General features: G+C 30.9%; 3 protein-coding genes across 7 annotated transcripts; 1 reads left to right on the forward strand and 2 right to left on the reverse strand.

Moving 5' to 3' along the window:
* The first annotated feature begins 93 nt into the window (after positions 1–93).
* LOC114182577 lies at positions 94–2,991 on the forward strand. Of its 4 annotated transcripts, none has more exons than XR_003604123.1 (5): positions 94–211; positions 769–888; positions 1,321–1,467; positions 1,944–2,023; positions 2,108–2,991. XR_003604123.1 is itself a non-coding variant. In XM_028069474.1 (3 exons), exons 1-3 carry the CDS (start codon positions 1,751–1,753, stop codon positions 2,633–2,635), a joined length of 669 nt encoding a protein of 222 aa, XP_027925275.1. In that variant the 5' UTR covers positions 1,478–1,750; the 3' UTR covers positions 2,636–2,991. The 4 variants fall into 4 exon arrangements, 2 of the variants coding, with proteins under 2 accessions (XP_027925275.1, XP_027925274.1); XR_003604122.1 differs by having other exon boundaries at positions 1,335–1,467; XM_028069474.1 differs by lacking the exons at positions 94–211; positions 769–888; positions 1,321–1,467 and having other exon boundaries at positions 1,478–2,023; positions 2,108–2,497; positions 2,630–2,991.
* Positions 2,992–3,867: 876 nt separating this feature from the next.
* Positions 3,868–5,905, reverse strand: LOC114180745 (ATP-dependent DNA helicase PIF1-like). The gene is made up of 4 exons (XM_028067041.1): positions 5,797–5,905; positions 5,581–5,715; positions 4,534–5,127; positions 3,868–4,448 (listed from the first exon to the last, which is right to left on the reverse strand). The coding sequence occupies exons 1-4, from the start codon at positions 5,903–5,905 to the stop codon at positions 3,868–3,870; spliced, it is 1,419 nt and encodes a 472-aa protein (XP_027922842.1).
* Positions 5,906–11,638: 5,733 nt separating this feature from the next.
* On the reverse strand, positions 11,639–14,590 carry LOC114182576 (UPF0481 protein At3g47200-like). 2 transcript variants are annotated; one of them, XM_028069472.1, is made up of 3 exons: positions 14,496–14,578; positions 11,964–14,017; positions 11,639–11,880 (listed from the first exon to the last, which is right to left on the reverse strand). In XM_028069472.1, the coding sequence occupies exons 2-3, from the start codon at positions 13,226–13,228 to the stop codon at positions 11,877–11,879; spliced, it is 1,269 nt and encodes a 422-aa protein (XP_027925273.1). In that variant the 5' UTR covers positions 13,229–14,017; positions 14,496–14,578; the 3' UTR covers positions 11,639–11,876. The 2 variants fall into 2 exon arrangements, with proteins under 2 accessions (XP_027925273.1, XP_027925272.1); XM_028069471.1 differs by having other exon boundaries at positions 11,640–11,880; positions 11,964–13,240; positions 14,496–14,590.
* Between the last annotated feature and the right edge of the window lie 8,444 nt (positions 14,591–23,034).

The raw sequence follows: 23,034 nt of genomic DNA on the forward strand, positions 1-23,034 counted from the left end.
AACAAAAAAGAATTTAATTCGGAGGAAAAAAGGAAGTAAACAATGACCACCTCAAATTTGAGTCTAACTTTTATAACACTCTTCTCATTTTGCTTCAAAACCCACTCTTCTCTTTTCTTAGTAAACCCTAGTCGTGTCGACACCAATCCTTTCTTATCTTTAGGGTGGAAAATGAGATTCTTCATACTCCTCAACAGTTTCACCATACCAGGTTCCTTCTCCTCCTATTTGCTGTATTTGGTTGCAATCTTCTTCGATTTCAACCATGAATATATTTCTTTTGCACTAATTAATTTTAGCTGGAGATTTTAAACGTGGGGAGACAGTCAAGGCATGAGTACCAGCTTTTTGGTTCAAAGTATTGTTAAATTCAAAGTGGGTTGATTTTTTGTTGTTGTGAAGTATCTAATTATGCTTTAGTATATATCAAATGAACTGCCCTCAATCTTTGAACCATATGTTATGGTTGAAAAATACTAAATTATAATCCACCTAGATTTTAACTGCTTTACCGATATTGTTTATTGACCAGTGCGTACTTGATGATATTTTTAGTAAGTAGTGAGAAATTTTCTCTCTTTTGCTTGTTAATGTAAAAAATGTTTTATATCAATTTAGAAAATATTTGTTATATCAATTATGTTTAAGAATGCTTATTAAAAACAAGTGTTTATAGTTACGAATTACTCCAACCTTAAAAATATATTCTAAAACCCAAAATCCGAAATCCTAATATTTTAAGTTACTATATCATTTTTCATGTTTCAGAATTGTAACCAAATGGAAGAACAACGGAATAGTTTAGAAGAAAAATTGACTGAGATGCTTCAAGATGTGACTCTTCCAAACATTCAAAATGTGGATCAGCAATGCATTTATAGAGTACCGGTAAATACTAGTAATTGTTGTCCCAGATCCTACACACCTCGTGTTGTTTCCATTGGTCCTTACCATCACGCAGATAATGGGCTTAAATTGAAGGATAATGATTAAATGACTACCGAATTTGACTATAATGTTACTCCTTGACGTGGAAAGTAATTTTTAATTTTTTTTTACTTGTAAATTAGCATCAGACCCGTGCGTCAAGGAAAGTAATTTTTAATTTTTTTTTACTTCTAATTAGCATCAGACCCGTGCATACGCATGGGATTTTTTGTTCTGTTCTGCGAAATAGTTTAATATATATTTTAGTCAATAATTAATGCTTTGTCAGATATATTTTAATATATATTTTAATTAGTAATTATTTCATGGTCAGATATTTTCAGGTGCAGTTTTATATTTTGCGATACTTTGATATAATTGAAAAAGCCATAGGTTTCGTTTTTCAGTTTGAGGTTCTCCGTTAGACTTTTTCTGTTCTTTGGTCGGCTGGTTCTTTCGTGGTAGAAGATGTCGTCTTCCTGCAGATACAGTTTCAAGAACTTGTTCCAGAACTTGATCTGCTTGCTAACTCCGGGTGACGTAAGTAATTAGTGACTTTTGCGATTGATATGCGTTATGAATATTGGTTATATATATGTTTTTCAGTACCTCCTATTGGTTTGATGAATTCTTTCATTGTCTTTTTAATGGTTCTGATAATGTCATTGATGCATAGTTTGGTTAATTTTTCTGACATGCATGTTGTATATGGCTGTGTTCTTGCACGTATGGGCATTATAGGGCTTTGGGGATTTTGAAGAAGGTTTTATGGTTGAATGGGGGTAAGAAGTTGGTTATTGGAACGAACTATTTCACCGATCCAATGGGAAATGTTATGAACTTAGAGTTCGAGGACAATTTGATTAGTAAGGGGATATTTCGAGTTCCATATGATTTTGAAGATTTCTACGAACTGGATGATTTGCATTATATATGTACCTTTTTCTGTGGTGATAGATATTTTCGAATCATAATTTTTGACACAAACTGGACTGAGATCGAATACCCTGGTTTAGGTAATAGTTACATTGCAAAGGAAGATTTAGTGTGGTCCAGGTTCTTGTCTTCATTTCGGGTGAAGTTATGTCCGACAGAGGTTAACTTTCCAACCTTATTAAATTCTTTTGTCTTGTAGTACATTTTTATTCCAATCTAATATTTTCTGTTTTTCGGAATGCAGTCTATGATTTGCTTGGATGCATATTTTCATTTATTCTGGGAGAAGAAATTAATATATGGTGAAGAGATGCAATTCATAGATTCCTGTTATAAAACTTTTAAGTTTAAGTTTGATGTGAAAGCAAATGGTACAACAGTTTTTCGTGGTGGTATTGGAAAGATGTTTAAGTACTATAATTTGAAAGATGAAGTGTACTTGCATCTGAATTATGTTTCGAAGAATGTTTTCTTGTATAGGTTGTTTCCGTTAGAAGGAATGGAGATTGATTATAACATAAATGGTGCGTCCTGTTCTGGTAGTGGCAATGTTGGTTCAGATGTTGCTGACCCTGGTGCAGATTATTCGTTGGTTAAGTGTTTGACTGATTATGATGTTGGTGCATCGTCGCTGGTACTGTTATGTATATCTTTAATGGCATTATTGTTTTTGAGTATGCATTTTATTGTTCAGTTAATTTGTTAACATTTTGAATTGTTGTTTTCAATATCTTAATGCTTCTTTTGTTGGATCTGCATTGTCGAGGTCTAAGAAGGAGTATATTCTATCAAATGACAATGGAAACAGCTAGGAATGTTCAATTAGATGGGTTGCAAGATCAAAATCTGAATGTTATCTGGGTTCTGAATGGAAGAGATTTGTCAGTGAAAATAACTTATGCGTTGGAGACTCTATCAAGCTGGAAGTTCAAAAAGATGACGACAGAACAATAATAATTGCTAAAATTTAGGGTGTTTTTTGACTTTAGATTGGTAACGCTAAAAATAAACTTATGTGGTAACATTTTGGTGCAAGTGTGGCACAAGTACTTTTAATTATGTTTGCAATTTTGGTTTGTTATGTATGGATATCTTTATTTTGGTGGATGAAGTAATTGGTTTTTGAAATTTGGAACTTTTGATGTATAGTAATCGTTTGTGATACTTAATGGTTGGATTTTTGTTTCTCAAATGTTGTATAAAAAGTATTGGTTTTTTAAAAATGAAATAGTAAATTTTTTTTATTATAATAATGAGGCGTTACGATAATTGATTAGAGTGTTACAATGAATATATAGATGAAGTTATGAAATGATGAATAGATAGATGAATCGATTGATTATAACAACAAACGTAATGTATTTTGACAAATGAATGTGTAATGGTTTACTTAGATTAAATATCAATATTAGTTGAATATAACATTTTTTAATCTCAATGTATTTCGAATGTGGCTTTCGTAAATGACCATTTTTAAGAGCAATGTCTTTGATGCAGGATATGGTTCGAATATCCAAGTGTACCGTATTTTGGCATGTGTATTAGTAGTTTTAATACGGGTATTCAAATAGTGGTGGTGTATATAGAAATTAATTAGGTGTCATTAGGGTCAAAATAGTAATATTCATTGTTGCGTTGTTGGTTGGTGTTGTTTTAAATGATGGGGAATCGTTTTTGGGTATCATTGTTTTATATCATTTAAGAGATGAAGATGGGGAGAACGAAGAGGGGAAAGCAAGTGTAGTGTAAGCAGCAAGAACAGGTAATTTTTCGTTTTGATTTCGTTCGACATTTTCATTCTTAATAATTAACGATATGTCTTTTTTTTAAAAAAAATGCAAGAGCAACAATGTTTTATAAAAATTGTGTATTTTTTTTTATTTTTTTATATTTGTTGTTATGTAATATGTATGGCTATTGCAGATCTGGAATAGATATAGAGAGGTGCATATACTATATAATGTTGAGACATAATACAATGATAAAGATATAGGTTGCTTCCAGTTATACATTCTGGAAGACTTCCTTGAAAACAACATTTGTTGTATGAGACAAAGGTCTTTTTTCTTTATCATGGATTAATATCTTTAATCCTGATTTACTCTGAACCCTAGAAACTACAACATATAACTGACCATGGCTAAATACTGGTGTGGGTAGGTATAATCCTACCGAACCTAATGATTGTCCCTGAGATTTGTTTATTGTCATGGTGTAGGATAACATGATTGGAAATTGCCTTCTAATTAGCTTGAATGGCCATGGGGACTGGGATGGGGACATAGATATTCTAGGTATATATACTTCATTTCCATTGTTGTTCACTGTAATAGGCTTTGCACCAATGACATGATTTACCAGTCTAGTAATAATTAATCTGGTTCCGTTGCACAGACCCTCAAATTGATCCAAATTTCTTAATAACATTATGGGTGATCCAATTTTGAGTTTGATGTTATTATGACTTGGCAATCTTGAAATAGTCAATAAGTTTAGAAATTCTAGTGTAATGACATCCATGTCATCATTTGTGAAATTGTCAGATTTATCAATTGAATCTGCACTAAGATATTCTTTCGGTTCTCCTACAAAACAATATTAGTGTTATTTTTTTTGTTGTTGCATGTATTATAGTATATAATGGAGTTAGGCGAATAAAATATACTTTACCTGGGATCAATGACAAAATGTAGTCATTGATTTCATCAACAGTCTCGATTCTACTGGCCAATATTGCTCTGCTCTTTAGATAGTTTTTATCACTGTAATTTTGAATTAGTTCTGGATAAGTGGAATCCACAATTGCTTGAAGAGGATCACTGAATTCTATTATCAGAAATTCATGTGGTATTTCGATTTCAACCACTCCATCATTTGGTTCACACAACTTTCCATCTCCAAGTTTAACAATCCAATCAGAGAATTGTTCAATTTCTGTTGCTGTAGATTTTTTGAGTCCTGATTGCATAAGTCTCATGTTCTTGGACAATGTCAATACCTGATAGTGATTCCATAGGTATGACGCATTAATTGTAGCATGGACTATATCTGATCGACTTCCTCTAGGAATGACAGGTATAATCTGTCTAAAATCACCTCCAAATACAACTACTTTCCCTCCAAAAACTGAATTACATGTTAGATCATCTTTCATAATGTCTTTTAATGTTCTATCCAGGTCTTCAAAACAAAATTTGTGTGCCATTGGTGCTTCATCCCATATTATAAGATGAGCTACTCTTAATAGGTGGGCAACATCAGAACCTTGTTCAATGTTACAGATGAAATTTTCAAGTATAGGAATCGAAATTCTAAATTTAGAATGTGCTGTTTGTCCACCGGGTAACAAAAGTGATGCTATTCCGCTTCATGCTATTGTCAGGACGATTTTTCCCTTTGATCGCAGTGCTGATGATAATATTGACCAATAAAAGTTTTTCCTGTGCCCTCATATCCATACAAGAAAAAACATTCCACCATTGTTCTTCATAACGACCTCATTTACCTTTTCAAATATGTTCTTTTGTTCAACTGCAACATGAAATAAGTTAATGGTAGATATTATTATTGTAACATAGGTTATTGTAATTATTTCCTTCATCATCTACTATAAAATTATATTTGAACTACTCACCTATCATTGAATTGTAGTTTCTTTGAAATAGATTATGTTGTTCAACCACGTTATAATCTAGTTAGAGTATATCAATCTATTACCACAATTAGTTGTTGCAAAAGCATCAGGATAAGGCATTGAAGGAAACTGTTTCAAACTTCTCCTATTTTTCAGAAGAAGGTCTTCAATTTCAGATAAAGTTAAATTTTTCAAGGTGTCATTGCTAAGTTGCAATTCTGCATAAATAATATCAGAATTACTAAGATGTATTTTGGTGATCAATGAAAAAATAAGTTTGGGTAGTATTTTAAATATACCTGGATTTGCAGTTGTTATTCTTTCTTTGTGCAGTATTCCATCAGACAACCAATGCCACGTCTTTTCCCATACTTGATCTGGTCTATTAAGACTATCACAAACTAACATAGTTACAAATAGTTTCCTTAGGAAGTGACCAGATCCCAATCTTTGGCTTCTGTTATAGCTTCTATGTATTCATTATCATCTACTAAGAACCAGACGCTTGACAGACATCTCTAAAAGTTGGATACACTATGTTGTTGATTGTCCTAATGTCTTCGTAACATGATGACCCTTTGATTATTGTAAGCATTCTCCTAAGATAGAAAAGTTCACCTGTTGTTGGTGGCACCCAAATCAGTCTTCCAATTGTGTTGCCCTTTTTCCTTGGTTTCTAGCATCTATCCTTTTTGACATATACAAACTTTGAAACAAAAAGTGGGTATGTGAAACTCTTTGCAGCTTCATGTGTTTTATTGCATTCCATCTAGCTTGTAAACATAGATTCTGCAACTGTAGGTTTTCAAAGTATATCGTCAATATAGTCGTCATCCTTGAAGTAGACTGACTGCTCACCAAGAAGATGAAAAAATAGCCTTTCTACAGCTAGATTTCTTCCGTGAATAGGAAATGAAAATATTCTCCAACATGCTTCACTGGGAGATATATATCTACAATCAACATACTGCTTGATTTCATCTACAGCTTGATGTGAAGCTGAAGATTGGTTGTTGTTATCCACTATAGCTGTTGTAATTCTGTCATAACTCTTGTTAGTGTATTTGAATAAGTACTTTATGGAGGTACTTCTATTACACCATTCAACATTGATATGAGCTTGATACTTAAGCAACAACTTGGAGTTGTATGGAACTACTGAACGGTTGTCTAAGAAAATGTCATTCTTAACAATAGATATTGAATTATTGCGTTTGCGGTAGTGTGGGAATCCATCTTCAGAAATAGTAGTTGTCTCTTGAAACATCTTTGGATAAAACCTAGAGCACTTTCCATTTTTCATGCAAAGTAGAGATTTATTTGCTAATCCACATGGCCCATGAATCATATGATCTTTCACACATTCATATAGTTTTGGTTCTTGTTTAGGACATGGTATTTCAGCTGAAATAACCCTATCAATATCTTCCGTAGTTGGATATTTGCAACTGGAATGCAAGAAGAGAAGTAGATGTGCATGTGGCAAACCACGTTTTTGGAATTCAATTGTGTACATATCTGCATTGAAAACATATAAAGTTATAACATGTAATTAGAATTATTAATATATAACAGGTTTGTAGTTTTAGTGTAATCCTCACATGCAATAACCTTTCCAAGGAAATGATTTTTGGTTAAGTCTGTAAGAAGTTGATCGAATTTAATTCGGAATACCTTTGAGATCAAGTCTGGCCTATTAGATGGTGTCAAATTTAGGTTACACAGTATCCTTCGAATCTCTGGCAATTTGGGATTGCATGTGAAAGTTAGAAACAGATCTGGAAAACCAACATAACTACAAATGGCCATTCCATCAAAATATAATTGATTCATAAATCTTGTGCCTCCAACGAAAGTGGATGGTAGAACAACTCTTTTGCCCTTGGTTGATCCTTTTTCATGCATATTTGAACTTGTTTGACAAAGATTATTGTACTTATCCACTCTAAGCTTTGATTGGTTATTCCTAATAAAGGACAACTGTTCAGATTCTATCATAGTATAACCGTCAACCACGAATTGTTGAAACAATCTCTTTGATCTAAGTACTGTTTGGGCTTCATTTTGTCTTGTCTGAATTCTGAAACAAAATCATTCTCTGATTGTTAGGCGGTTCCTCTTTGAATTGTTCCCAGTACTGATATCACGATGCCTAACATCATGTCTATATCCATCTTCACCATATGGAAATAGTAAAGGATATTGAAATCCTAGGTAATTGGTGTGCAACTCATTAATTCTTTGCAGCCTTCCACTTCTGTTTTCCATTATAATATCACTTGGAGAAACACTATCAACGTCACCAACAATTAAGGCTGCTACTTCTGAAACATTAGGAGTATTGTATATCCTTCCATCCTTAGTTCTATCAGCAATAAGTCTTAGTTTCAGATTCATAAATTCTTTCTCTCGATAGCGATCTCTTGCCATTCTAAAAGATTTTGCATGAACATTGTGTTCATCTAACATGTTCGTTAGCTTCTTTACAATTTCAATATCAACCTTGTTGTCATTCCTAAAACAAAACAATAATTTGAAATTGCCTTAAGTTGTATAAGTTTTCGATTGAAGTATATTGGTTAAATACAATTACCTTAATGATTGCATTCTGTTGTGAATTTCATTTTCAATGTCGTAGATGTAGAGTTGGGCAAATCTTGGTACTTCTCCAACAGGTGATAAAAGACTTCCAATTCTATGACAAGCTTGGCCTTGTATTCATAAATTAGGAGGACCATGTCCGTTGTTGTAACTGTTATCAATTAGGAGGACCATGTTCGTTGTTGTAACTATATATAGAAGGGTAACTTAATATAACAATGATTACAATCAAAGAATTATCAATATCACAACATATCATTCAATAGGAGACTTGCTCAGCTCGTAGTAGTCATGATGACCTACCCAACTCATAGCAATCATGAGGACCTACCTAACTTGTCACGGTCATTGCGACCTGCTTAAACGTTTATGAGCACTCACTAAGACATACTCACACTTATTTGATCATACTCAGACATTTAAGAACACTCATGGAGACATGCTCACACTTGTCTAATCATACTCAAATATCTAGGAATACTCATGGAGACATTCTCACTATCGTCTCTAAGCATTCATGGAGACATGCTCACAACATATCATCAATTCATTAACACAAAAACATTGAAATGCATATTAATACTCATCTTACAATCATATGAAATATTAGCTTCCCTAAAAAAAATCTAGATTGAGTATGTAAAACTTCAAAGCTTTTCATTGTGTTTGAATCTTACTCTTACCTTTCCTTAACTTGTCCAACCCGTAGCAATAATGAGGACCTGCTAAACCCATTGGAGTTATAGGGACCTACTTAGACGTTTAGGAGAGATTTTGGAGACATATTCACACTCATCTAACCATGTTATAGAAGTGGGCTTATTAGATATGTATAAATCATGATAAGGAAAAAAGAAAAAAAAAATGTACAAGAGGAGTTTGATGAAAGGTAACTCAGAGAGCTTTCTTACTTTTCATAGAAACTTGTTCAATATATAGAAAACAATATCTTATGATATATAGGGAAAAGTAATAAAACCTAAGTTATCATCATAATACATATTATTTGATAATAATAAAAAAGGAGAATAAAATATATTATATATCCATAATAGAATTAAAACAAGAGATGTGTAATATCTCTAACACCCCCTCTCAAGATAGGCATGACGTTTATGAAGGCCCAACTTGAAAGTAGAAGTTTTGGAAAGCGGTCATGAAGAAAATTCTTGAGAAGACACAAAATTTGAGAAATTCAAGAAACTTGATAAATTCGAGAAATTTGAGAACCTTGAGAAGTCGACGAGAACATGCGGAAGCCTATAAACCAAAGGATGAAGTAAGATTAGATTGAGTATGTAAAACTTCAAAGCTTTTCATTGTGTTTGAATCTTACTCTTACCTTTCCTTAACTTGTCCAACCCGTAGCAATAATGAGGACCTGCTAAACCCATTGGAGTTATAAGGACCTGCTTAGATGTTTAGGAGAGATTTTGGAGACATATTCACACTCATCTAACCATGTTATAGAAGTGGGCTTATTAGATATGTATAAGTCATGATAAGGAAAAAAGAAAAAAAATATGTACAAGAGGAGTTTGATGAAAGGTAACTCAGAGAGCTTTCTTACTTTTCATAGAAACTTGTTCAATATATAGAAAACAATATCTTATGATATATAGGGAAAAGTAATAAAACCTAAGTTATCATCATAATAATATTATTTGATAATAATAAAAAAGGAGAATAAAATATATTATATATCCATAATAGAATTAAAATAAGAGATGTGTAATATCTCTAACACCCCCTCTCAAGATGGGCATGAAGTTTATGAAGGCCCAACTTGAAAGTAGCAGTTTTGGAAAGCGGTCATGAAGAAAATTCTTGAGAACTTGAGAAGACACAAAATTTGAGAAATTCAAGAAACTTGATAAATTCGAGAAATTTGAGAACCTTGAGAAGTCGACGAGAACATGCGGAAGCCTATAAACCAAAGGATGAAGTAAGATTCGCCATGGTAGGAAATCAACAAGAAAGGAGTAAATACGGAAGGTGTTTTATATTCATTTGATACCATATTAGAAGTGAGTTTTAAACCTAACTCAACCCCACAAAACCGACTTGTAAGGTGAGGCACCTCACTTAAACATCTCGTGAGTGGGTCTAGAAATGGGTGATCCTTTAGCGACTCAATATCGGGTGGAACATAATGTCCAAGAAAGCTCGCTAGGATAGGCTCTAACATGGCTCTGACACCATGTTAGAAGTGGGCTTTAAGTCTAACTCAACCCCACAAAATCGGCTCTTGTAAGGTGAGGATTGCACACACTTATATATTGTGAATTGGCCTTATCTCTAGTCGCTGTGAGACTTCCAACACACCCCTTCACGCAAAGGTATATTCATCTGGTGCGTGGGATTAGAAATTAGTGGGTGGTCCGTTAGCGGCCCGATAGCGGGTGGAACAGAATGTCCAAGAAAGTTCGCTAGGATAGGCTCTAACTTGGCTCTGATACCATATCAGATATGTATAAGTCATGAGAAGGAAAAAAAAAAGGGTTAAGTATGTTTTTAGTCCTTGAACTTTAACCCATAATTGGAATTCGTCCCTGGTTGAAACTTTGATAAATTTTGGTCCCTAAACTTTAAAAATGAATGAATATAGTCCTTTTAACCCAATTTTGTTAACTTGTTTTTAGGTTTTGAACCCATTTCTCAGTAAATATTGAGCCGAGAATGTGTCAAACGACGTAAACAACTCCAATATTAACATGAAACACATTCGATATGTTAAAAAAAGTCAATGTAATTGGGTTAAAAGGACTATATTCATTCATTTTTAAAGTTTAGGGACCAAAATTTATCAAAGTTTTGACCAGGGACGAATTCCAATTTTTGACCAAAGTTCAGGGACTAAAAACATACTTAACCCAAAAAAAAATGTACAAGAGGTATTTGATGAAAAGTAACTCAAAGAGCTTTCTTACTTTTCATAAAACTTGTTGAATATATAAAGAACAATATCTCATGATATATAGGGAAAAGTGATAAAACTTAAGATACATCATAATACATAATATTTGATAAAAATAAAGAAGAATAAAATATATTATATATCCATCAATAGAATTAAAACCAAGAAATATGTAATATTTCTAACAAACCATACTTAGACGTTTAGGAGCACTCATGGAGACATGCTCACACTCATATAGAGTATTCATGGAGACATGCTCATAACATATCAATTCATTAAAACAAAACATGAGAATGCATATCAATACTCCCTACAATCATATGAAATATTAACTTCCTTTATCATGATTGAGTACATAAAACTTTAAAGCTTCCCGCTATGTTTGAACTTACATATTAGTTTTGATACTAGAGGTTTAAGACAGTGATTTTGAGTTTGATAATAAGATTCTACATTCCTGTATTCACTTTACTTGCTTAAAAGTAGTTAAAGTTAACATCCAAATAGAAAAAACAGAAAACAAGATGAACTTTCATTGAAAGAAAGGAACAGCACAGTAAATAACATCACAGTTTTCCTTATACTGAAATCCAAATAGAAAAAAACAGAAAATTAGTTGAATCTTCATTGAATGAAAAGCAACAACACAGTAAATAACATCATAAGGTTTCCCTTACACTGAAATCCAAATAGAAAAAAACAGAAAACAAGTTAAATCTTCGTTGAAAGAAAAGCAACAACACACTAAATAAATAACATCACAAGGTTTCCTTATACTAAGAGACTCAAATACAATCATCGAATATCTTCTTCACCAAGTGATTTCCTTGTTACTTATTTAATGAATCCTCTCTTCAATTACCTGCACATTTAACATTGCAATTTTATGAGTTTGACTTGTTCCATTGCATTGTTTAAGTATTGAAATTGTCAATGATTTCTTACTTTTGAACTAATGAGATGATTGAACATACAGTCTGAATAAGCGTGAGCAAAAGTAGCACAATTGCAGCAACAGTAGATGCTATTTTCCAAGGAGTGTTTAAGTAATCGTGTATCAACATAGCCTTGTACTTGTTACGAGGATTTTCGTAGAATTTATTTAACCCATTGCAGACGGAGAAATAATGCGAACAGAACTCTGGCATTGTGACAGTCGAGTTCAGATTACTAATCATTGTAACCACTTTATCAGTATCACCCAACCAATTGACAATAATTTTCTTGTCAACAAGTATGTTCACATCTTTTTCAGTATTGATAAGAAAATCTAGGATCGCTACATATTGAGTAATGATTTTTGTAGCCGAATCGTGGCAATGTTCATATGCCATCATATTCCTGAAATAAAGTTGTGTACTGGAACTTATATTCAAGATTGGCATGCTCAACACTCCATCTTCAGATAATTCCAAGTCAAGTATGCAATTATTTGGACTGACTTTGAACTTAATACCTGCCTCCTCTAGTTGGCTTACACTGTATAGATGACTAACTTCTTGGCATTCTCCTTGTTCTCCAAGACCAAACCGTGGTGATGATGATGATATTATAGAAGATATTACGAACTCAGTGAAGTGTTTTGGATTCTCTCCTGGACACACGGGTCTTAAAGTTGTTCTCTTCAAATAGTTGAAACAAATCTGACGAAAGGAGGGGAATAGTGGATGCATAGCAGTGTGGTTATAAAGATGTTCAAGAGCAGTGAATGGAAGCTGATTCTCCAGTCGAATCAAGTCAAACCTAATCTGCAGTAGCATCCATGGTTTTAACATTAAAGGGTCTTTTCCCTCCCAATCACTACGTTCGTGCCATCTTAGAAAAAGCTCAATCATGAAGCAAGCATCAACTAGAATCATGTTAAAGAAATCATCACCATTACATTTTATGGGGTCTGCATAACAACTTCGAATGTTATTGCTGTTTTCAATCTCTTCAATTTTGGCAACCAATTCTTTCGTAGATAGTCGTGTTCGATTTAGAAATCCCTTAACATATTTGAGTTTAAGTTCCTCCATTGACTCAAAACTGTTGTGATGATAAGGGCCAATTGAAACAACTTGAGGTGTGTAGGCGTTAGGATTATAGTTACGAATATTTGATGGTACCCTATAAATGCATTGCATATGGATTTCATCCATCTCTGGAGGGTTCACATTTTGAAGCTTCTCAGTCCATTCTTTCTCTAAATCACTCCGTCGTCCTTCCATTTGGTTACAACTCTGAAACACCAAAAATGATATAAAAACTAACTGAAATATTAGGATTTGGAACCTTGAGACAGAGTTACATTTACATTTGAATTAAAGTCATACATGATTGTTTTTTGAATTATTTTTCTAAAAGGTTGCACCAAACTTTTTGCGTTAGGTGGCACAGTAGTCAACCCGGAAACTTGTAAAACCTAACACTCTTTTATTCTTATCTCTTTCTTAAGAAAGAAATATTAGAATTGTATAGGATTGACTAAAAATCCAAACAGCAAAAAAGAAAAGACTCAAAACTTTCATCAATATTAATAGACATTTATAAAATTATATTTAAGAAAAAAAATATTTCAATTTTTTTAATATTAAAAGATTTCTACACCCTCATCATCTGTTCCTCTTCGTGTTCGCCTCCATGCTTATACAGAACTTCATCACCTCTGTCTTTCGCCAGCGCGTCGAGCGTCACCGTTATTGCGGGGAAGGGCTCCGATTCGTGCTTAGGAGGCTTTCGCAGGTGTTCCTCTCCGGCGATGGATTCGATCGTAGAGTTTCTCTACTTTTTTTTTAAGTTCTTCTGGAGTATATTTCTCAAATAAATCTAAATGATTTTGTGTCATCTTCTGCTACTGACTATTTTTTTGTGTTTGGCCTTTGCATTTTAAACTTATCTTTGTGACTCCAGGTACTCAGTCTCAATATAAAGGTGTTCCAGCAGATGTTTGAATATGTTCTATTGTGTGATAGATACCATCCCATTTTATAGCATTTTAGTCCATTTTATCTCTAGATCTGAAACATGAAAAGTGATATAAATAACTAATTCAAATATAATAGGATTTGGGATTTTGGGTTTTATAATACCACTTTTAAAGGTGGAGTAATTAGAAATTATAAATAATTATTTTTAATAAGCATTCTTAAACATAATTGATATAACAAATACTTTTAAATTGATATAAGACATTTTTTACATTAAAAAAAAATCTCACTATTTATTAAAAATATCATCCAGTACCCTGAACCCTAAACCCTGTCGTTAAAAACAAGTTGGACTATAATTAGCATTTTTCTACTCAAGATCGAGGATAATTCATTTGATACTAAAGGAATTAGATACTTCGCAACAACAAAAAATCAACCAACTTGAAAAAAAATTCTGAATTCATTGATACTAAAATAATTATTGTAAAAAGAAAAAAAAAATCTATTCACGGATGAAAACGAAGAACAAATAACCAAATAGAGAAAAAAAAGGAGGATAAAGAACCTGTGATGGTGAAACTGATGAGGAAGATGATGAATCTTCAGCAGTTAAATGACCTTTTCCACGACTCAGCAACTGCTTTCTGCTTATCTGATACATGATCCATGCTTTATATAATAATTCCTTGTGCCGAAGTCTTTCTAAGTCAATTTATATAATAAATTGCAGTTCAATAGATTATTTAGTAAATGATATTGTGCTTTTACTTCCTCCATCCCACAATTTCTTCGTGTAGTCCTTCAAATTTTTTAAATAAACATTTTTCTCATTAGAAAAATGGCTCTCAAATTGTATATTTTCAAAACCTTTTTCCAAAATTTTCAGAAAGATATTTATGAAATGGAATTTTTAAAATGAGATTTCTGGAATGTAATTTTCAAAATAGATAAAATATATTTTAGAATATGTTTTTTTCTTAAAAAATTTTACAGAACACATTATATAAAGTATCTTTTACATTAATAAGAAAAAAGAGAAAATATCACAATATTTAATAAAAATATCATCAAGTAGGCACTGGTTAACATGCAACTTACAAGTGGTAAAACTGTTAAAAACAAGTTGGATTATAATTATCCTTTTTCAACCATAAAATATGGTTCCAAGATTGAGGGTACGTAGTTCATTTGATACTAAAGCAGAATTAGATAGCAGTTTCTTTAATGACATGTGTAGCCTTAAACAATCTAAAGTCCCAGTCCTTAAATTGAATCCAATATCCTTAACTCAAAAATCCGCGGAGAAGAAAACTGACGCAGCGAAGCAACGCTCAATGCAAAGAAGCGTTTGAAGAGAGTCCAATCTGTAATTGGAGCTCCGTCAATTCCAGAAAAAGGGTGAGGGTTCTTCTCAAACTAGTTAGTTCCTTCTTCTATTTATAGGATTCATTATAAATGTTAGTTCAGAAAATAAATTTAGATGATAATATATAAATGTGTTAGGTAGGGATGGCAACGGGGCGGGGCGGGTACGGGTATCATGATTCCATCCCCATCTCCATAATAAAAATTTATCCCCATCCCCAAACCCAACGGGTATACAACTTTTGACCCATCCCCATCCCCACCGGGTAACGGGTATTTTTTTATACCCATACCCATACCCATTTTTTTATTGTTCCATATATCAATTAAATATTTTTTATAAAAAAAATTTAAAAATCACACCAACGGAATCATGATACTATCAAAATATTCAATATTAAAATAACATACTCTTTTTGATTTTCATGATGTCAAATATTAAGAAAAATATTATAATAGTATAAATCTCAAATTAAAGTATCAAATAACAACTAAATAAAATTCAAATAATTATATAAAAGCTAAAAAATTACACATTACTAAAATTTTATAATAACCAAAATATTTATTAATTTTACAAATGATCAGTGGTTTCATTTGCATTCGATCCACCTACACATAGAAAAAAAATGAAAAATTAGATATGATATAATAATTGAAATTGAAAATTTTAATTACTAGAATATAATGTACCTTCTTCATCAGATTCATTTTCACTCATGAGAACATCTTTTCCTTTTAATTTTTTAACACCTACAAACACCAAATGTAGAATATTAGATGAGAATTCACAAAAATACTAACAAAAAATATTAATAAATTTGAGTAACTTACCTAGATGGTTTGAGTTCCATATCCAACTTCTTGTACACATCAAAGCCTCTATAGTAATATGATGAAGTCGACTACGGTGAGAAGTTAATATCTGACCACCAGTACTAAAAGCAGATTCAGAAGCTACAGTTGTTATTGGAATAGCTAAAACATCCCTTGCAATTGCTTGAAGGGTTGGAAACTTTAACCCATTTGTTTTCCACCATGATAGGATATCAAATTCTTGTGTAACCGGCAAATTATCTTCTTCCAAGTAATAATCCAACTCTGTTTTCATAACTGTAGTTCTAGATTTTTTCTTTTTTGCCATAAACTCTAAAAATTCATTCTCATCATTATCAACATCCTTTCCCAACTCCAATGATGTAGCTCTATAAGAAGAAGTTTCATTCTTTTTTGATTGATATTCCAAAACCAAATCATAGCACATTTGACGAATCCTACTAAGTTTCAGATCAAAATCATTACCATACAATTTATAAAAATAATATTCTAACATGTCCATCTTGTACCTTGGATCTAAAACTGAAGCAATTGCCAATATGTTATATAACAAAAAACAAAGAGAATGAGAAATATGTTATATATATATATATATATATATATATATATATATATATATATATATTATATTATATTATATTATATATTATATTACTATGTATATATATATTATATGTGTGGATATCTTATGTTTATATATATATATAATTATTTATATATATTATATTATATTATATATTATATTATTATTACTATGTATATATATTATATGTGTGGATATCTTATGTTTATATATATATATATATATATATATATATATATATATATATTTATAGATATATATTTATTTTAAGTATATATTATATTATATTATATAATAATATAAATATAATAATATATATTATATTATTATGTATATATTATATGTATATGCGTAGATATTTTATGCTTTTATATATATATATATATATATATATATATATATATATATATATATATATATATATATATATATATGTATATAAAAGTATATTTTATTTATATGTATATATACTATATTATATTATATTATATTATATTATATTATATTATATTTTATTTTATGTGTAAATATATTATTTATTTATATATATTTTTTAGATTATTTAATAAATTATAAATAGTTTAGTAATTTAAGCGGGGACGGGTATTTGGGCGGGTATATATATATCCCCATCCTCAGTTGAAAATTTCGGATATTACCCATACCCATACCCAATCAAAGCGGGGATTCCCGTCAAAACGGGGACGGGTTCGGGTGATACCCACGGGCACGGGTTTATTTGTCATCTCTAGTGTTAGGAAATCACGCACTAAGAAAATAATCTATCAAAGGGGAAGTACATCCAAAAATAAGAACAGAAAAATATAAATAAAAACGTACAAAAATTTAACCTAGTTTGGCACCTACAGACTTATATTTACAAACACTTAACAAAAACTATTATCACCCAATTCATAGTGTAATTTTTCTGACAAAAATTACAAATTTTCCCATAACATACAACTATCCAAACTCCTTGTACATCCAACTCAATAGACCTATTGAGTTGTGATGACAATCCCAAAACCAACTCTTTACTTTTATAGTATTTTTTTTATACTCTCTTCTTCATATTACTCGACGTGGGACTTTGGTGAATACCCACATGAGAACCTTCAAAATGTTACCAAAGATTTCTTTGCAACTGAATTGGGGTTTGTATTTTTTGTTTTTTTGTCTATATATTCCAAATTTTATATACGGAAAGTAGTGATTCACTACAACACAATTAACAGGATTCTCTTATTTTTATTTTGTTCCGTCCGATAATCCTATGTATACATTTCCATGTCCTTTTTCTTATATCAGAAAATAATAATCTTTCATTAATAAGGTACAACTTACAACTTGTTTGATTGGTTTATATTTGCCAAGTAAAAATTCTGCATAAGTCTTGAAAAAAGAGAATTGCGACATTGTTATAACTGCTAGCATAATAGCATTGTATTGGACCTAACCAGTAATGTAGCCTTATATAAAATTTGCATCATCAGCATAATGCCTCCATCCTAATGTGTAAAACATGTCATTGTCATAAATACTAGCTTTATACTAACTTTATTTGATCTTCTTGCATTAATGTCATTGTTAATATTGTTCACTTGGATATTTCACTATGTGTAAAAAAAATTATAGTTTGTCTTTGATTAATTGAGAATGGTTGAACTTCATTATTTATCTGTTTATATACATGATATCATACTTATAAACAAGATTCGTTGGTTGAAATGTTAATGTCATGAATGATGTGAGTAATTGGTTTTCTACTGCAAAGTGAATATAATGAGTTGCTTGGTTTTTATTTGACAATGCAGATTATTGATAATGAAGAATTAAAGTTAAGCATGCTATGAATGTTATTTTTCTTCTTCTCCAATATTGTATGTTTTGCAACTTCAAATTTTTGTTCAAATGAATAACATTTGAATTGTAGGAGGGTCTTGCAATTAATAAAGAGATGTACAATGGGTGTCTTATACAACCCTTTCTCTCTCAAAATTTCCAAACAATTTTATCATTTCTACTTTTCATTTTATTATTATAACGATAATTACTTGGAGTTTCTGTCGAAAATGTGTACTTTAAAATGTTATCAAATTCTAAACAATTTACAAATTTGGGATTAAATTTTATTTTTTGTAATCTTCAGTTTTATTTGTTAGTATTTTAGTCTTTGGATGCATTTTGATCTAGACTCTTGCATAGATGTTTGCATTTTAAATAGCTTTTGGATGAATTCTCAATTAGCTTTTGGATATATTGTTTTCTGTTTTTAATCCATTTAATTCTGAATTTAATTTTTTTAACTAAACTTTGTAAACTAAACGACTACTTATTTTTTATTTGGTATAGTCTTTGATCAGGTATGACAAACAAACATAATATGTAGAGAATATAAGAATTGTTATGAAATAAAGTGAATAATAGAGAGAAGAGAGAATAATAGATAATAGAGAAGAGAAGAAACAATAGAGAATGGAGAATCAGAAAATAGGGAATAACTCATCTGTGTATTATTATTGATAGGAAGAGTCCTATTTATACATACAACATGTAATCCATAAAGGAAACAAATCAGCCTAGTTAATACAAATATTTACATAAAGAGTAATGGATCATATGAGTATCAATCATATGAGTAAATGTATCAAATCAATGGACAATCATTAATTCATAACACTCCCCCTTGAGTGTCCATTGATAAAAGAATGTGTCTTGTTAAAACCTTACCAGGAAAAACCCTTTGGGATAAAAAACCTAGTGAAGGAAAAAGAGTATAACATTTTGTATTCTTTAATACAATATTGTTCATCACATATTTTATTTCTCCCCCTCATGTAAACTTACATTATTAAGGTGACAAAGTCCGAACTTGTGAATTATTTGTTCAAAAGTTCTTCTTGGCAAAAACTTCATAAATAGACCTGCCATATTTTCACATGAATGAATTTTTGGATATTTATATCATTCTTTCAATTGAACAATACATTATTGTCTTCATATATGGTTGTTGATTCCATCTTTGTCAGGGATAGTCACAAGTTTCTTTCACATGTTGAATTATAGACCTTAACCAAACATATTCACAACTTTTTGCGTAATTCTGCATGATTAGACGATGTTGCTACTATGGTTTGTTTCATATACCTTCATGAAACCATTGTGCTACCACATGTGAACAAACATCTTGTTTGTGATCAACCATTGTGACATTGTGAGAATATGTAAAATAACATGCATATACATAACCCATTAGGTCTGATTTTGAATCATATTTAATGAAATAATCTCATTCGTAGTACCCTTAAGGTAACGAAACATATGTTTTACTCCAAATCATTTTCTTCTTGTAGTTGAAGAATTATATCTTGCTTAACAAATTTACAGCAAATGCAATATCAGGTCGAGAATAATTAGCAAGATACATTAGTGTTTCTATGACACTAAGATATGGTGCTTCTGGACCAAGAATATTTTCATCATTTATAGAGGTCTAAGAAGAACATTTATCAACATCTAACGACCTCACAACTATTGGAGTGCATAATGGATGTGTTTTGTCCATTTAGAACATTTTAAACACCTTAATCATATAAGCCTCTTGATGTATAAAAACACCTTTATTTAAATACTCAATTTCTGATTTCAAATAAGACTTTGCTCTTCAAAGATCATTCATCTCAAATTATTTCTTTGAGTAATCAGTTGCCTTTGTGAGCTCCTTGGGAGTTCCAACGATGTTTATGTCATCTACATAAACAATAATTATGGCAAATTCATTTTTGGACCTTTTCATATAAATATAAGAACAAATAGGATCATTTCTAGATCCTTCTTTTAATAAGTACTCAATAAGACGGTTATGCCACACACGTCTTGATTGATTTAATCAATAAAAGAGCATGTTCAATTTTATTGAATACCCCTCTTGAGAATTTGTCTTGTTGGGTAAATAAAATCCTTCAGGGATTTTCATATAAATATGATTTTCAAAAGAACCGTACAAATAGGTTATAACATCATCCATTAGATGTAAATGCAAATCTTGTTGTGCAACTAGGATAATCGAATATTGCAATGTTGTTGCATCCAATACTAGTGAATACATTTTTTCACAAATCAATACAAGGTTTTGTGAACAACCTTGAGCAACCAATTGTGCTTTGTATCTAACAATTTCATCATTCTTAATTTGATTTTTGCGCAAAAATTCATATGTGCCCAACGGGTTTCATAACTTCAGGTGTGCGAACTATATGTTCAAAAACCTTTCGTTTAGCAAACAAATATAATTATGCTTCTTTGCATATTTTCATTTTGGTCAATCTTTTCTTTGTCAACAATCTTCAATGATCATTGCTTATTGATCCTCATTGTCATTCATAGCATTCATCGATATGTTATAAGTAAAAGTTTCGTCAATGTTAACTTCATTTTGGTTCCATATTATACGATTCATGACATAACTTATCGAGATTTCATCATTTTCAACAATTTCAGGTACCTGAGGTTCTTCTAGAACCAAATCATTAATTATGTCAAATGAATCTTTTGGGATTTTCACATTTTCGATTAGGTCATCTTGCATTTTAGCTCCCTTTCTCATTCAAGAGTTTTTATCTTTGGAACCAATAGGTCTACCACGCTTCAAACGTGTCCACATGAGTTTTTCAACCTTTTTTTTCGCATCATAATAACTGATCATGTCAAACAAGGCAATCATTTTGATTTGTAAACTTCTGGTTTACCATGACATGCATCTCAATTGTACTAATAAACTTGTAGTACAAACTATAACAGAATGTTGATAATTTCTCTAATACACTTTCTTTTTCAACTCAATCATAGAGATTTAAAGATATTTCTTATCTTTTTCATTGTTTGTCTCAATATAATATCCATTTAGACAAATATCATTGAAACTTAATAAGTTTCTATTCAACTTCTTGGTAGAAGTATAATTGCTCTTATAGAGTCTTCAAATATATTTGTAGTACTATAAATAATACTAATATTGATGTCTCGCATTATCAAACAAGAGAAAAATTTATTACTATTGAGAATTGTATAAGTTGTTGCACTATCAATAAGACACATATCTTTTGATACTAGTGCAAACATTCATTTTTTATATAAACATAAATATCAATGAGATTTTTTTTTAACACTCTCATAATCAATGAGGTGATCCATTTGCTTTAACAAAAAAAATAATAATATCAAGATGAGTATCATCCATATGGCCATAATCAGAATCACAATCTTCATAAGCAAAGTGTGTTTCTATGTTCTTCTCATTATTTGTAAGATGCTTTGGTGTACAATAAGTACAACTCAAATGACCTTTACCACTGTAATGATAATATATACTTTCATCTTTTTGTCAATATTTTCACATTTTCCTTAGCATCCATATGGCCATAATCACAATCACAATCTTCATAAGCAAAGTGTGTTTCTATGTTCTTCTCATTATTTGTAAGATACTTTGGTGTACAATAAGTACAACTCAAATGATCTTTACCACCGTAATGATAATATATACTTTCATCTTTTTGTTAATATTTTCACATTTTCCTTTTCCCTTTTTCACATTATTGTGCCACTTATGGTGACAAAATGTGTCTTTGAAATTTTCTTTATAATCATGTCCATAATCAATATCACGATCACGATCATGAAAATATAAATCAAATGTTGTTGCATTCGCATTCACTTATGGGAATGGAGCAGAACCAATTTGGATAGGTATCATGATTTTCTATCAAAAGTTCATTGCTTTGTTCAGTCATACAAAGGCATGAAGTAATGAAATAAATTCATAATATTTATTGCTGCATTCTTTTGGGAATGAAGTATATTAGGCGGATCTCATGATTTTTCATCAAAAGCTTTATTGCTTTGTCCAACCAGCCATACATAGGCATGAAATAAATTCATAATATTTGTGAAATCTCTTTTCACAATATTTTTGTCACATGAGCAAATTAGTTGTTTAGATGCTTTATTTCTTTATTTAATGGTATCCCAATATCCATTGCATCTAAATGTATTTCAACATTTAAAATCCGATATAAGGAATTATTCCTTGTAATATCAAGGGTCACAAATCCAAATTTTACGACATTTCGCGTGTTACCACATAAAATAATAATAATAATAATAATCATCATCAAAATAATAATAATAATCATCGCATCATAATAAAAATAAAAATAATAAGATGGATATGAAAATTAATAAAGTCAAACAATTCTTATCACAAGGGAAAAAATATAAGGTAAAATTATAAATTAAAAAGGATTAGAAAGAACCTGGA

Source organism: Vigna unguiculata, chromosome 4 (genome assembly GCF_004118075.2).
Source record: "Vigna unguiculata cultivar IT97K-499-35 chromosome 4, ASM411807v1, whole genome shotgun sequence".
Lineage (NCBI taxonomy): Eukaryota > Viridiplantae > Streptophyta > Magnoliopsida > Fabales > Fabaceae > Vigna > Vigna unguiculata.